The following is a 16905-nucleotide window of genomic DNA, read 5'->3' on the forward strand; positions in this document are numbered from 1 at the left end:
TTGAAAGTTTTGGAAAAAATGGGCACTTTGCACTATTTTGATGTGAGCAATAACCAAAACCAATGAGAGAATTCAGGTGATTTAGGACTCATTATGCTTGGAAAGGAACCTAAAAAAGCTAGGCTAGGTGGCTTGGAAACTGGTTGACTGGGAGGAGCTTGAGGGGAAAAAACACAGAAAAGAATTTCCATATTTTCTGTATGAGATGCACAAAAAAAAAGAGGAAAAAAAAGGTGTAAAATCTCTGTCACTGTTAGCTGAATTCTTCCTTTTACTGCAGATTCTGCGGTGCTGTTTGCTCTCCCAGCTGCTGCTGGGAGCAGCTCCTCGAAGTGTTTTTGTGCTCAGCCCTTGGCACAACTATTTTGGTTTGTTTCCCAATATTGGTTTTAGAAGAATTTGGTTTAGTGCAAGTATTTTCTATGTATTGTTTTCTACACTTTGTGTTTGCCTATCAAGTGCTGTAGAAATTGCTGCTTCTTTCCTTTGGCAAGCACCTGCTTTCCCACGTGTGACAAATATATTCCTTTTTGTACTAGTGCGTACGTCTGGGAGAAACACTGTGAATTATGCAATGTGAAAATCGCCTCCTTTACAATTTAGGGCATTCCTCAGATGTGAGATCCAGCTTCTGAAGGAGACCCAGGAGCTGCAGAGAGGTTGGTCACCTGTGATGGAAGAGGAGCATGCAGGTAAAACACTTTTTTTGCAGCCTGCCCATGGGCAGAAGGGAATGACTGCAGCAACTGCAGGGTGCTGGCTTTGCACAATCTGGGATCACTGCCCAGCTCTGAACTCGGGGTCCCCTGCCCTGCCCTGAGCCAGGCAAGAGCTGGGCAGAACCTCCCTCCTTCTCTCCACACCGGTGGGCAATGGCCAGCTCAGCCCCTGCGGTACTTGGGAGGCACCTCTTTCCTGTGAGGATGCTGTGACTGCTCCAACACCGCTCCCTCTCAGGATCACCTTCTGCTCTGCTTAGGAAGCTGTCTTCACCCCCTCCCAATGAATGCTTAGCTCACCATAGAGCAGGGAATGCTCTGTTTATTCTGTGATTTGCAGCCATCAGAAGAACTTTCACATTGAATTCACAACATAAAACAAATAAGCCAGGACGATGAAGCATGTTGGTGTCATCCCTCTTTTTCACTGTTTTAGCACTGGTGGCTGTTCACTGGAAAGATGTGGGCTCAGTGTAAAACTCAGTCCTTTGCAAACAAGGTCACCATGAAAATAGCTGGTCTTTTCTGGCAGTATTTTGCTGCTGTGTTTATATTTAGACAAGTTCCCTAGAGTTCAAAGCTTTTGAGATTGACACAAGATTCCTCTGAAAAATAGATAATCTGACTATTCAACCCATGGAATATATTTACAGTGCCAAATAAAGGCATTATGCTATCTCTCTTTTATAGTAAGACACCCAGCAACATGCAGTGACAGGACAAGGAGGGATAAGTGAAATCATTTTAATATAGTATCAATGTATGAGAAACCACAAAAGAAAGAAAATGTTTTCTGGAAAATTCTGCATATGTATATATTGCATTGTATAGTCTTACAGACAAACTTATGTCAAATACATGATTTTAAATACTTTAAAACACTGATTTAAAGAGGACAACAAATTGATTTATCTTTTTTTTGTACAGACATGGGAGTGTGATTTTTTTTCCCTTCATTGCTATAGTTTGGTGTTCTTCAGGAAGAATACTCGTATTCTTCAGCACTGCGGCGTCCAAAATCCATCCAGCCCATGTAGTCTCTGTCATTTATCCTGTGAGTAGGATCAATGCTCTGTACCCTGTTTCCCATAACTGCGAATCTTCCAGAGGAACCTAAGGAAAAAGCATTTGGGAGAGCAGAGAGTAAGAGGACACATCTACCATGTTCACCCGTGCTCTGATCTGGCTTGGGCTCATTAGCAGATGTCTGCAATAGTTGAAATGGACCTAATACAGGTCATTGTAACACCCCTGTCATGTCATTGGGGAAAACATCAATAGAAACCTCATAGGTAATGTCCTGGAAGGGGCTTGGATTTTTTCAGTGCAAAATGAACAGATCATTTTCTACCTCTTGCTGCAGGAGCATTCTGCTCCTGTCTAACAGGAAGGAATATAGATAGATTTTTCCTTTTTTCTTCCTATTTTACTAGAGAAAGAGAATCAGAACTATTTCTCAAAATTCCTATAAAGCCCCACGTTTGCTTTCTCATACTGGGAGAGCAGAACAATTCTTTGAGAGCAGGCTCAAGCCTGAGACACCGCAGCCCCGTGTTGCTTAAAAAGACACAAATGTAAGTACAGAAGCTCTTACAGTGCAAATTTGGCAACAAGCAGGGTAGAGTTATGAATCCTAGGTTTTGTGGAAAAATGGGAATAGTCCTGAAAAGGATGAAGTTGTGTCTGGAATTCACAGTTAGAGATACGTATTGCTGGAATTATACAGGGTTTTTACTATGTCAGGGATTTTTTCTTTCCTTATCCAAAGCCTTCATAATTCTTTTCACAGCAGGGTTGGATGCTGATTTCTGATCTTGCCTTGTCCTTTCTGTATGCCTTGCTTAAGGCATCAAAGAGACACAAACTATTTGCGAGGAGAATTTATACTTCAAAGAAATGGGCTGCAATCCTCTGTTTTCACAGCATCACATGATGTAACTAAAAAATACAGGGACAGGTAAATTACTTCTCTCTGTACTCCCAGAAAACAGACAAAATTGATATATAACAATAATTAAATGGAGTTAAGCTTTGAGTGAGGAAGGGACAAATTTAATATATTAGTATTCAATGCAGAGGCTTGAGGAATACTTGAATTGATCAAAAAGGAAAAGGAGCCCAAATTAAATACCATATATCCAAATCTACACAGTTGCTTTGCTTTCAGTTTCTCATGTTTTAAAGAAACCTCTATTGACTCTGTTCTTTTATATTTCCAGGTCTTCCTCATGTAGTGCTTTATAATGAACATGACCCAGTGAAACAGAAAGCAACTGCATTGCTTTATTAGTGGTTGCAGGGAGTTGAAGGTACACACACACACACAAAAAGCCATTAAGAGATATTGTAGCTCTCTACAACATCTCTCTACAACAAAATTACCAAAAAAAATTAATTTCCCCCAGAATAGAATGTCTATCCTTAAATGCTCATGAAGTTCATGCCATTAAATGCCATGAAGTTCACATTCATAATTCAAAAAGTGTAATTAAGGCAATGACAATGGCTCCTTAGCACAATAACCAGGCAGGGCTGAGGCAGTGCAGAACCATCACTCAGATGTTGGTGCTTAAGAGACTTCTGAGCCTGCCACGACCTGAGGGCCATAAAGGCTCCCCTGGTGCCACTACTGTCTGGCCAGTCAAGGGCTCCTTAGAGGACATTAAATGTGCCTGTCACTGGCTTGAGAGCTACAACATCTCTTCTACACGGTACCAGATTCAAGCTGAAAGCCTGCAGATGAGCATCACTGAAGGCCTGGGTCCCAAATTTCCTAACAGCACCTTAATTACCTCTCCTCAACCCACTAGAGATGTCATGTGGGTATTGCAGAATCAGTGTATGACAAACACATTCAAAGTTGTAGCAGTTCAGCTACAGGGCTGCCATCAATCCCAAAGCCCTTGAGAGAACCGAGCTCTATCACTGTTTTAAACAGAAACACTTTACAAAACCAGCCCTTCTATTAATCATGAGGGCAAACGCCACTACTGGTGACTGCTAACACTAACATCAGACCTGACTTTCTCTGGAATTTTCTAGTGATTATTATGGTTTAGACAGGTGACTAATACAGTAGATGTGAGTATTCTGCAGAGATTTCTGCAGTACTGCCTAGAGTTTCCACATTAACTGAGAATAAAATGTTTTGATGGGAACAGTGTATGTACGTTAGAAATTAAGTAAATACTGTGTTTCCTGTGAATTTTCTCTCCTGTAACAAGTAACTGTACAAAGTAGAGTCCAACTAGTCTAGTCACATCCCAAGAATCTCATAATCTGCTTACAGACTCTTTTTAGAATTAATTATATATGCCAATAACACATATGCAGGAATTTGTCCCTCATATTAATATTTACAGAAAAAAACATCTTAAATCCAAAGGGGTTATTTGTTGGTTTTTTTTTTTTTTTTGTTGTTGTTTTATCTGGTTAATCTATTTGGAAGTGTCAGCTGCATATTTAAGAGAATATAATGGATACATAAACTAGAATGAGGAGCTCAGTTTCCATGTGGGTGGGCAACAATGACTATGCTGGGGAAAGGTAATGAGGATTCTGCTTTGCAGACTGCTGCAGTAACATTCTTATTCAATAACAGCCTTAAGTGTAGCACTGAATTGTGGAATTTCATACCTGAATTGTCTCTCCACTAAATTGCATGAACAGCTAGAAGTTGTTCCTTAATGCATATCGTGCCTATTGCTGACATGAGATGAAATCTTTCAGGCACTATTGGAAGTGATTCATTTTTCTGTTGTTTCTGATCTGGCTGTGTTCTGAGTACACAGGGAAGCGTGTATGGTTACATATGTAATGCACAAAAGAGATGTGGCATCTCTTAATTGCAGACCACCATCACAGATAATCACAGCACTTTGCCTGGCACAGAGGTCAGCAGGGAAGCTGTCAAGAGAGGAGGGTTAAATGATCTGCATTATGTGGAGAAAGCTCTTACTTATATGAAGTGAACTTTATCCTCAGCACCATCTGGGGCTGGGTGTGAATTAATTTCTCAATGTCTGTATGCCCAGGTAATCCTAATCCTAATTACTTGAAACCCTCTTTCCTTCTTAGATGTGTTTTCTGCGTAGAACAGGGCAAAGGCTGCAGTGAAGCTTTCATGAGTAAACAGAATTTCTCTAGTGGCTCTCGCTGAGGCTGGCAGCCAAAAGGCCACAGCAATTAGGCTGCCCATGGTGTTGCTCCATTGAGACACCAAGCAGTACAGAGACGAGACAGCTCAAAAGGAAAAATGTTTTCTTGGGGAAATTTCAGTAGTCAATGATTTTGGGCCATCATTGTTACTGGTAGCACCGACGGCATGCTTTTCTGCCTATGTAAAATACATTCTGTAAGGTGTTCACAGGGATAGCTTTACTCTTATGTAATACAATTGTTTCCTCAAGTGACGAATAAATCTCATTATAAGAATGCTCTGAAATCCCACTGCTCTACTGATCCTTCATGTCCTTGTTACACAGTGCCATGGAGGTTTTAGATAGCTGCAAGATTGTGTTCCCAGGCTGCCCGAGACCAAAAACCTACCAGGAATCAATCTGTGTGGAAGCAAATACGCTTTTACTTATCATTGGTTTTAATTATTGCACTAATAAATATGAATTCTGTGTTTTGAAAGCTTTCATGCTATCGTAATTTCCTCTGGGAGCAAATATATGAAAAATCCAACACTCAGAATATTTCCTTGGTACAGGGATTTCTGACTGAGGTGAGGCTAGCCATTTGGTCTGCATCTATCCTCAGAAAAGCCTTCCTGCTCTCCTAACTTTAAAAGAGGGATGGAGGGAGGGAGGATTTTAACTAAATTGAAAGGCTTCAAGGAAAACATAATTGTTTTATCTGAGATACAACATACTGAAAAGAGCACCAAAATAATAAGGCAATGAAAATAGTTAAAATTAAAAGCTGAACTATAACCTAAGAGGTCGGTGACATTTTCTCCAGTTATCTTTATGTGAATCTCAGTCAGAGGGTGCTACAAATAAACCCTTTTTTTGGCAGGGGTTTGGGAGAGAGCATATGGAACGCTGTCCACTTGAGGGACAAGCAGGCAAGATCTAAATCCTGTCTTCTCTAGGAATTCGCGTTAGATGATGACCGGGTTATCCCAACTCATGGAACCCCTGCAGGAAATGCCAGTGGCACAGAAGCCGGCTGTAAGCAGTACCTCTCCTGGCTTGCTGGAGGTACTTGGCCAGCAAGGCGCCGATGTTGGCTCTTTGGTCACCGCTGACATCCAGCCGCTGCAGGGATTTCAGGGGCCCGGCGGAGGACGGAGCGCGGGAGTGCCGCTGATGTTCTGACAGGCTCTGCTCCAGCTCGGCGGGCGCAGCATTCCCACCGTGCGAGCCCAGAGGGTGCTGTCCGAGGGAGCTCACCGAGAGCACGGCGAGGAACACGCAGATGCACAGCCCGCTGGACATTGCTGGGGAGAAAAGGGACAGGGGGCTGCTGCATGACCAGATTGAGTACATTTTGTGCAGTCCCTAACCCCATCTTCTACCCGGGATGCTGGATTCTGAGCAAACCGGGCACGTGTTGGGTATTTTTAATGTAGGTAACTGCAGGATCTCTCTTAAGTTGGAAAACTTGTATGTGAATAGCTAAATACCCTTGCTAAAGAGGAAGGACAGGAAATTAATTTTGTTTCCTCCAGCCTAGTATGTGCTGTATCTCCCTGTTCTACTCAACTCTTATTTGCTTTTCTTTCTTTGGAAGCTGTATTTCATAAAAACTTAAGGGACTTGAATCCATCTCTGTGAAAAAACTCATGATTCAAGCATTTCAGTATTTTGCCATTGCATTAAGACCTTGCTGTTATTGCAGATACTCAGTTTTGACAAGTTCTATGAAGAGCCTTTATTCTACCAACCTTCATTGATTTGAACTTCAGTGTTCAAGAGGTCTAATCTCATCGTGCACAAAAAAAAAAAAACAAAAACAAAATCTTGTCCCAGTGAAAGAAAACCCAAAATCTAACACTCCTGCCACAAAACATTTGATCCAATAGCAGGAGTGATAAAAGCTGTATAGTTAAAAGCTGTAAGAAATAAAGTGCAACTTAATAATCTTGTTCATATTTAACAGCAAATTTAGATTTCCACTGCTTCCTTACATGTGTACTAAGCAAAACAATGTTGGTTTACTAAATTGTTTTATCACATGAAAGCTGAAATGCTATTTTTTCCTGGAAACAGAGAAATTACTCTCAATTCTTAGAAGAAACAAACTACCTAGTACTTAATGCTATAGGGGTAATTTTCACTTATAAATACACATGGATTTTCTAAGTTATGGGAGATTTTTCGAACTGCTTCAATTCTTTAACAGTACACAACACAAACCTTTAAATTTTAAAAGGGGATAAAATTAAGTTTATTTACACAACACATGCTCTAGATCAAAATAATTCACAGTATATAAAATATGGGGGTTTTAAATATTCTCAGGAGATGAGGGAAGAAAGTTGAAATGTCAAAATGTCACTCCAACGTGGTTATTAGTGATGTACCCATCTAGGTTTGGGTACTCAGAGACCAATGGTGCATTGCACCTTTCAGTTGTCCTGAGCCCTGTATTTTTTACACACATACATGTAAAAAAAAAAAAAAAAAAATATATATATATATATATATATATATATATATATATATATATATATATCACACACACATATCTAAGTATTATCTAAGTATTAATGTCCTTGCTATAGTCTCCAAACCCCACATCTCACCACTGCTGGCCGGTTCCCTTTCCAGCTGCCCAGCGATGGGAAGCCCTGCTCGCCGCTCCCCGCACCCCGCGCTGGGATCCACCCGGCTGCCCGCGCTCGTCGGGAGCGGCCGGAATTCTTCCTTGCCGGGCAGCGTTTCCTCCGGCAGAGCGGGATGCCCTCCGAGCCGCGGCACAGGTAAGCCCGAGGCATCCCCATTCCCTCTGCCTCCACGCCCTCAGCAGTGGCGCCGTCAGAAGAGGCGCTCCCTACCTTTCCGCTGCGCTTTTCCAAGGTCCCGCTCGAGTTGGGAGCAGTGAGTCCCGAGTGTGCCCAAGCAGGGAAGTCGGGGGAGACTCAGCCTCGGCCCCTTAAATAGCGGCGGGCACCGAGGCGGTGTTTACACACTTCTGACGCAGCCGGGGCCCCCGCCCGCTCAGCCCCCCGCTGCCGCCTCTCCCCGCCCCGGGCACCGGCACCGGGGCCGTGTGCGCTCCGCGGGGGGAGCGGGGCTCCTTCCCCGCCTCCTTCCCCGCCGCCGGCCGGCGCCGCGCTGCCGCTGGGTGCGGAGGAGTGCGGAGGAGTGCGGGCTCCGCGGAGCTGCCCTGCCCCACGGGCCGGCCCCCGACAGCCGCTCCCGGCTCTCCCCGCAGGGAAGCGCCCGGTTGGGCACGAAGGAGCTGGAAACCCCGGCTGGCTTCCAGATGGGCAATTAAAATGCTCCTGACGGGGGTATGGCCACACTTCCCTCCCCGGCCGGAGGCTCCAGGTGGGGCTCATGCCCTCAGCACCGGCAGCTCTGGCAGTCGGGAGTCGCCCGCAGGAGGGAGGGCTCGCCCTGGCCGCACTTACCGGCGGTGGCAGGTGCGGGGCCTGGGGCGTTGGGCTCCATTCTCTGAGAGCCTCCGGGGTCACAAATACCTCCATCCTCCCCTTCCTCTCCTAAACATCTGCTCGGGAAGACGGGACACTCTTTTATTTAAAAAGCAAAGCAAAGCATAAAGCCACGGACGATCCCCGCAGAAAGCCGTGGATGGAGATGCCTTCGGCGTGGGTTCCCCCTCGCTGACCACAGAACTACTAGAGTCTCCCCCTGCCGCTGCAGACACCACTGTCCCTCCCCGCGCCCTCGGCCGGGCCGGTGCTGCCCTCCGGCGATGCTCGCCAGGGGTCCGCAGCAGCCTCGGACACTCTCCCGCCCTCTCGCCTCCTGCTTTTGGGGGGATGAAGGAAGTGCCCTCAAGCTCGGGCTGCCCGGGCTGCCAAGCCGAGGCCGCAGAGGGAAGGGCAAGGCCGGTGGGGCAGCCGTGTGCTACCCCCGAAACTCTCCGCAGCTCAACCCCGGGAGCAGCCGCTCCTCGGACCCAGCGCTGGGCTCAGGCGTCATGGTGCCGAATCTGTGCCTTAAAGTTTGCAGTGTGGAGGCAAGCGAGTGGGCGGGTTGCTTTTCCCTCTCCGGGAAGGGAGCGAGGCAGCCCCGAGGTTCCCCGGGGAGCCGCCTGTGCTGCGCGGACCGTGCGGGGGTGCGGAGCGCCGGCCGGGCCGTGCCCAAGCGGCGGCTGAGAGGGCTCCAGCCCGCCCAGGCAGGGCACGGCGGGGCCGTGTGTGCTGTAAGTCTCTTAACTCAGGGCTCCTGGGGGGGAAACCGCGCTGCTCCCGGTGCTCCCGCAGCGCCGCTCCCGCCTCACACCGCCCCGCGCAGCCCCCGCGCCCTTCCCGCCGCGGCCCGCAGAGGGCGCCGCGGCCCCGCGCGCCCCAGGCAGATCCAGCGGCGCGAGGGACGGAGATCCACGGAAAAGCCACGAGATCCCGCGGCGGGACGGTGCCGCGTGGCGTGCGGGACGGGAAAAGCCAACCTGCCGCCGCCTCCTCAGCGCGGGGAGCCCTGGCTGCCGATGCCCAGCCGCGCCCGAGCTGACGCGCCGGTGATGATGGAGCGGGACGGGTGGGAGAGGGATGCCGTGGCTCCCTGTCCCGTCACCCTGGCGGTGCGAGGCTCGGAGGTGGCGGGGATGGCGATGGACCAGCTTTCTCAGCGCCTCCCAACTGCTGACAGGGTGCTGCCGAGCGGGATACGGCACCTGAGCTGGGGCTGCCTTTCATCTCTCGCATCGTCCCTGGCATCGGGGAGAGTCGCTGTCCGAAGTGCTTATAAAAAAGCAAAATCAAAACCTCCTTTGAAAAGGGAAAAGTTAGTCGAAGCATATTGCCAGGGAAAGGAAGAGCCCTAAAATTATTTCAGCAGTACCTGTCCAATGGCTCTGTCTGTCTCTGGAAAAAAACCCAGTAATATTCCAGATAATTCAATTTCACTACTTTGGCTCAGCGGGAAAAATACTCACTGCTATTAGACAATTAAATAGTCAACTCTGAATCGAACTGTAGGTGTCTGGGAAGAGTATCACAGTCTTTCTGGGAAGGTACAATAACAATTCTGGTAGAGTCACATCAAGCCCTTGTGAAACCCACTGTAGATAATGAGCTCCCAAGGGACCAGCTCAAAGCTTAACAGAAGAGAAAGAGAGAGCGCTTGCTAATATGTGCTCATGAATAATTCACATCAGACAGATATAAATGCAGGCATTTAAGTCTGACATATTAGCCTGGTTGAACAAATACACACTACATTTACGTTGAGCTGATCTGGAATATCAGTTCACTTATAAATATATCTGGGATTGGACGAATGGAGTGAGAGGGAGTGTGTATGTGTGTGCACATGGGTGACAACAAAACTCCCTAGCTGTGCTCATGGACAGACAGAAAGGCAATGCCATATGAAATGGAATAAAGGAAACAGGAATGATGTCAGGTTATTAAAGTCAGCAGTTCTACACAATCTATAGCCAGGCTAATTGACTTTTGAACACTGGATTTTCCTAATTGAATTCCTTAATACCTGTATGTACAGTCCTTGGTGATTATTTTCTGACTTGTTTTTTCTTCAATGAAATTTTGAAGTCGTAGGAAAGTTTCAGTCCTTGGTAAATATATGTTAATTAATGGCATTTTAGAATTGTTTTGAGCAGAGGCAGAAGGCCAGAAAGCCTGTTTGGCATGAGCAAATATGACAGCAGGACTCTGAGGTGAGTTGTCTGCAGAAACTCAAACTATGTGTTACTTTACTTACTGGTGTGGTACAAAAGGTAGGAATTGGGATTTAATTTGCAGTGACCCCCAGGTTCCAGGTCCAGTGTTTTTGTCAGGTGCTGGGCCTAGTGTGCACCATGGATTGGAGAGTGTCAGCCACAGGAGCGCCACCATCACAGGTGGGGTGAGACAGGGGCTGCCCTCTGCCCAAGGCGTCAGCCTTGGATCACCAGGAAGGAAAGTGCTTTGACTGCACCAGAGCTTCAGTGATATTGCAAGAACCCAAGTATATATGCAAAACAGATTTAAACCTAAAGTGAACCCTGCAATGCAGTAAATGCTAATATATAAACATCCCTGAGGAGGAAGCTGAAAGATGCCATGGTTTAGATACTGCAGGCTTTTAAAGATTTGTCTTCTGGCAAGAGTCTGTTAAAGGATTTGAGTTTCTCTAACCTTCCCCCCTGACGATCAAGACACCTCTATCCTCAATTGCTTTCTCCATTTATCTGCCAAAGGTTTTCTCCAGTTTAGCTGAGGTGGCAAAAGTGTGTATGGTTAAGCATGCATTTTGTGCTGTGCCAGCACAAAGCTGGGAGTTTTGGAGCAAAGAAGGCAGCACGAGAACAGAGGGATGGAGAGATTTCCTTATGTCTGTCCTGCAATGGGGATGGCTGGCACCAACAGTTAGGGCACAAGCCATGGTGCTCATGTCCCTGTCCCTCTGCTGAGAGCTGGAGCAGAGCCTGCCTGTAAGTGTGGGAGTGGAAGAAAACTTGGAGATGCAGCCTTGGAGATATCCTCTGGCACCAGGGGGCTCCATGTCCAGGTGCATGACAAGAAATACATTCTTTTGTTTCTAAGTATTACATTTTTTTCTGATTATTACTTTGCAGAGTTTTTTTTTTTACTTCCACCTGGACCCTGAAACTTATAGGTAATATTCTGTGCTACGTTCAGTCAAATTAATGTTTGGGGTTTTTTTTGTTGTTGTTGTTTTGTTTTGTTTTTGTTTTTTTTTAAATGTGAAGATGATGGAGTGTCACTCTGGAGGATTACAATGAAGTAGGAATGATTGGCAGAGGATAGCAGGGAAGGGAATGGGATGGTTTTCTGGAATTAACAGGCAAGTTGGAGAACAGATTATTAGGACCAACTGCATGAATTTTAGATATAAAATAGAGAATATATTTTAATTCAGCACATTGTTCTGCTATTTTGGGGTATTGATTCAGACATTAAACTTTTGGTATTTTGTTTTTCCAAATATTTTTAATTTTAATTCAGTAATTTCTATGTAAATGCTTCCATGGTAGTCTCTTTTCTCCCACTTGAGAGGAATGTAAATTCTACTTAGAGCCAACCCAAAAACTAAGGGAGAAATTTTGATTTTGGGCAAGTGACCAGCAGTAAGGGATCTGTGTCCTCTGCCTGAAGAGTTCTGATCTCCTTTCTCAGAGCAGTGCCTCAAACTAATATATTAGTCCCTGACTAATACACCTAAAGTAGGGTCCCATAGAAGCAGATCAGCAGAGCTGGTGCTGAGGATGTTTGAACACTCAAAGACTGCTCTGCAATGGAAACAAAAGAGCATCAAGGAGGAATAATCATAGTAAAAGAAACCGGCTTGGGTTGGAAGGGGGCTTGAAGACCATCTTGTTCCACCCCCCTGCCATAGGAAAGGGCACCTCCCACCAGACCAGGGTGCTCAGAGCCCCTCAGCCTGGCCTTGAACACCTTCAGGAGTGGGGCAGCCACTGCTTCTCTGGGCACTCTGTGCCAGTGCCTCACAGTAAAGTCTGTGTCAAATGTGTACTCCTGGTGTGAACTGTGTGCACTAACGCAAATTCACGGATTTTAATTAGAATTACCTACTATCCTGCAGTTGTGCGAAGAAGGAGAATAAGAGGAAAAACCCCTTTTTCAAGGAGAAGGGTTGGATTTTTAGAAAATCAGATTTTTACCTGTATCCCATGAAATTCAGGCAGTTGGTATGCAAGCTTCCTATAGATCAACTGGAAAAGTCACTTTTGTGATGTCTTCAAATTTTGTTCCCTGTAGTTTCCAGAAGATACAGCAAAGTGGAACAGAAAAAAACATAGTCACTTTCTAGGAGACCACCCAATCCCAAATCACTTGTTTTTTTATATGTTTTTCGTGTGTTTGTTTGTTTTCCTCTCTGAAAGGCCAAACTGATTTTCTGTGGGAACTTGCTATTTGTATCTTCCAAACTGACCACAATGTAGGGGCTTTTGTGAACGCTGAAAACTGGAAATGGAAATCAATGTGCTAGATAAAAATAGCAAAGATATGTGAAGTGCCTGTTGCTGGCAAATTCTGTGCCTTCAGTAGTTCTTTAATGGTTATGTTGGAGTTTCTCTTGCTTGTTGTTACCTCTGATAAATGTCATGCATTCAGGAGAGTCTTTGGCCTTCTTCAGAGAAGTTTCTAACAGACCTTGAGTCCTCTGCCATTCAGACTTGAAGTACCTGCTTCATCAGATGTTTTTTTTGAGCGAGAAGCTGTGATAGTGCTATTACCTATGAAACTAAAATGCATATTCACAGGTGCTGGAATCTGATGGCATTGTTTATGGTTTAGACAATTATACTTTATTCCATAATTAATATTTCCTTTTATGATTGTGTAGGAGAAGCCAGTCCAGCACACTTCAATATACATATTAGATAATTTATTACAAAATTGACTGCTACAGAAAGGAAATACATTGTGCCTTTTGTACCTTCCAAAATACTTTGTGCTTTTCACATGTGCTCTCCACCTCTCTGCCTGGACCAGGACAAAATTGCCTTTTCCAATGTGTGGAATTAACAGAATGCTGTAGGAGACAATGCTCCACACTACTCTCCTTGGAAAGGGAAATATTTCACTAATCAAGTTTGTCAAACAATTAAAAACCTAAAAAAGGAAGTTCTATAAATAACAAGTACAATGTTTTAGCATTTTGTCTTCCAAACATTTGCAGGCTTTCATATATGCTAAAACTAGAATCAGGATGCAAGAATAGCAAGGTAATTTGACACTGGACAGACTGGACAGCCAATAAGGGCTTTTTAGTGTCCTTTCTGTTTGATGTGTAAGTAGATAAGACAGCTAGAGTCTTGTTATTTCACTTCTATTGTTAAATTATACTTTGTAATATCGAAGAAAATTTAATTAACCTGGATGCAAAATATGAGTTGTTATTCTGACAATTCCTATTTAAACAGAAGTGCCAGAAACGTCCATGGAAAGTGTTAAGCGCTACGCAGTTGTTTAGATTGGCTAGAGTAGAATAAAAAAATAACAGTGTTCTTTGGACACCAGCTCTGATTGCCCTGCAGTGAGCTGAAGAAAGGAATTTGATTTAAGAGTGGTGTAAAGAAGATACTTAGAAGTCCTAGAAATTGCCCACTGGATGAACCCAATATTCCCCACTTTTGACGAGGCTGGTCTAACACTGATTGCCAGGCAATATCTCTTTCATGTAGTGAGGGGGGATGATGTGTCATGTGCCATGTCCAACACTTACTTATTTGTGCCCTGGTATTACCCTGGCATGTTCAGAAACACCTACCTCTGTGGCCACCATATCATAGTCATAACCTCCAGGAGGTCAAATTGTTTCAACCTGTCCAATATCTTCAAATTCAGAGGAAAAGGAAACAGTTAACTCAGAGCTCTTTACGAATCTCCCTCCTGTCCCTTAGTGAGTGAGCCTTTCCTGAAAAAAGCAGAGAAACACTTCTAAACTGAGATTCTTTAAAATCTGAGTTATTAGGTATATAAATGTACTTTGAAAGCACTAGGGACTAGGAACACATATTGATCTATACCTTGATGATCTTAAAGGTCTTTTTCAACCTTAGTGATCCTATGAATCTACAACACACAAGAATTATCACCCAGACAGACCAACCAAAGCTGAGGGGAATGATCTTTGGAAGCAGACAAACCTTGATATAGACTGCTTACTGTTAGGAGCAGCCTGCTGGAGCTGAGCTGAGCTAGGGGTGTCAGGCACCTGCTGCAATTTGTGTTTAAGAGGAGCAGACTGGGTGTCCCCTAGCGTGGGCATCAGGCCTTTGTCCTGATCTGATTGATGGTGGGGTTGCCTGCAGGGTGATGCATGTTCTGCATTTTTTGGGCTCCAGTGACATGATCTAACTGCTCACATGACTGCTGGGGCTCTGTGTGAGGACACAGTTCTTTGGGAGATAATGCCAGTGGGAGGACAGCAGGGCAGATGCTTTATAACCATCAGCCTCATAAGAGCTGTACACACTGTGCCCTTGTTCTGGCAGTACAACAGAGCATCCACAGTTTGGATGCACGTAGGCTCTGTTAAGTGGTTGTTGGCTACTTGGTCAGGATAACCCATTCCTGAAATGCTCATCCACGCTGGTGTAGTGCTGGATCTGATGATGCTCTCATCGGACACGCCACAGACTGACATTGTTGGGTTGGCATTGTGTGACATCCTCATAAAAGAGTTCAGGTCATGAACAACGTGGTCTCAGATCCCTATTTCCAGGAAAATTGTGTCAAATCTCTTCAGGCTTGGTGAGAGACAAAGATTTCAAGTGGGTTACAGGTCTATCAGAAACAGTCTATTGTCTCCAGCCATAAATAATACAAGGATAAACTGTTTGATCAAAAGATTTTGAAGTGGAATCGGTCACCACATCCTAGGACACTACTGAACATAAAGCCCACACTTCACTTTAATGAATGTGTAATGCTTCAGATAACATGCTTTTAACATAACAGAGAGATAAGCTCAGGTTGGTTTGTTGGTTTTTGTCTAAATAAAACCTCTTCACTCTTATGAGTTTGAGTCACTATCCTGAATTGTTTCAAAGACAATCCTTTAATCTTATAAAAATGCTACTAATATAATTGCTAGAACTGCACAGTAAAATTGAAATGTAGATCTTCATGTATTTATATTTTGTATTTGTTAGCAGGAATAATTCCTGAACACTTATTTATCTGGCAAATTTTTATTCACCTGTTGATATTTTCATTGCTAACCAAAATAAAGACCTAAGAACTCTTCATAACACTGACAGAAATTAAACTGATCATGTTTTATGCCAATCATGGTTTTGCTAGAAAGACAAAATTTAGTTTGGTTTTTTTAAAATACAAATTGATTATGTATGATTTACCTTGATTTTCATTATTTTTATATTACTTTCCTTGACTCTGATATTCAACAGTGAACAGTGTTTCTGTCCAAGCCCCCAAGCAAGGCTCAGACATATTGCAGTTCTTCAGTGATGCTACAGTTCAGGGGAGTTCAGGTGAGTATACTTCTCTTATCTCTGTGAAATATTGCCACAAGAGATTTCCACCAGGAGAGGAAAAAGAGACTGGGAAAAGTCTGTGTGCTGTTCCTTGATGGAGTTGATGACCAGAGCAGCATGATTGATGTCTCCTGCACCTCCTGCCTGGTCAGGATAACAGCAACCACAGATCCTTCCAGACTGTGCTCTGGAGCGTGGAGTAGCCAGATTTCATGCTACACTCTTTTTTTGGTATTTGTAACATAATTTGTGTGTAAGATTTGACCATATTTTGATTAAGGGCCAAATCCTGCTCCTTTAGAACACTGTCAAATTGCAATTGTTCATTAAGGCTAAGTGATGTGTGTGTCTATATATATGTGTGTGTGTGTGTGTGTGTGTGTGTGAGGTCAAGAAGGAGATAATGGAGTTTTCCTTGGCACCGTTCTTTCTTCCCAGTCCATGAGAGTAGTCTTGTTGCTGATTCTTTTTCCTCATCCTTTCATTTTTTCATCTTAAGCTGAACACTAGTATGTATGTTTTTTCCAAGCCGAAATTGATTTTCATTTTTGGTTGATTTCCATTTTCGATTGATTTTCATTTTCATAGATGGTACAAGATATTTCAAATTAAGATGCACTGGGAAAGGATTATAGAACAGAGAGCTTTGCAAGGGCTTTTGTTGCTGTTTCACAGAATTGTTAAGGTTGGAAGGGACTTCTGCAGATATTTTATCCAACCCCCTGCCAAGGCAGGGTCAGCTCAAGCAGGTGATGCAGGAACAGGTCCAGGAGGGTTTTGAGTGTCTCCAGAGAGGGAGATTCCATGCCTTTCCTGGGCAGCCTGTTCAGTGCTCTGCCTCCCTTAATGTAAAGAAGTTTTTCCTCATGTTGAGGGGGAACTTCTTCTGGTTTAGTTCATGTCCACTGTTTCTTGTCCTGTTGCTGGGCTCCACTGATGAAGTCTGACACCCTCTTCTTGGACTTATCTTTAAGGTATTTATATACATGAATGAGATCCCTTCTCACTCTGCTCTTCTCCAGACTAAACAGGCCCCGCTCCTGCAATCTCTCAT

At 44.3% G+C, this 16905-nt stretch overlaps 1 protein-coding gene across 1 annotated transcript; it reads right to left on the reverse strand.

Moving 5' to 3' along the window:
• Window positions 1–1545: 1545 nt before the first annotated feature.
• On the reverse strand, window positions 1546–6163 carry CCK (cholecystokinin; the record flags this gene model as incomplete). Its single annotated transcript, XM_084210236.1, has 2 exons — window positions 1546–1832; window positions 5908–6163. The coding sequence occupies 2 exons, from the start codon at window positions 6161–6163 to the stop codon at window positions 1696–1698; spliced, it is 393 nt and encodes a 130-aa protein (XP_084066362.1). The 3' UTR covers window positions 1546–1695.
• Between the last annotated feature and the right edge of the window lie 10742 nt (window positions 6164–16905).

The sequence above is a fragment of the Fringilla coelebs genome (genome assembly GCF_963513975.1).
Source record: "Fringilla coelebs genome assembly, chromosome: 1".
NCBI classification, from domain to species: domain Eukaryota; kingdom Metazoa; phylum Chordata; class Aves; order Passeriformes; family Fringillidae; genus Fringilla; species Fringilla coelebs.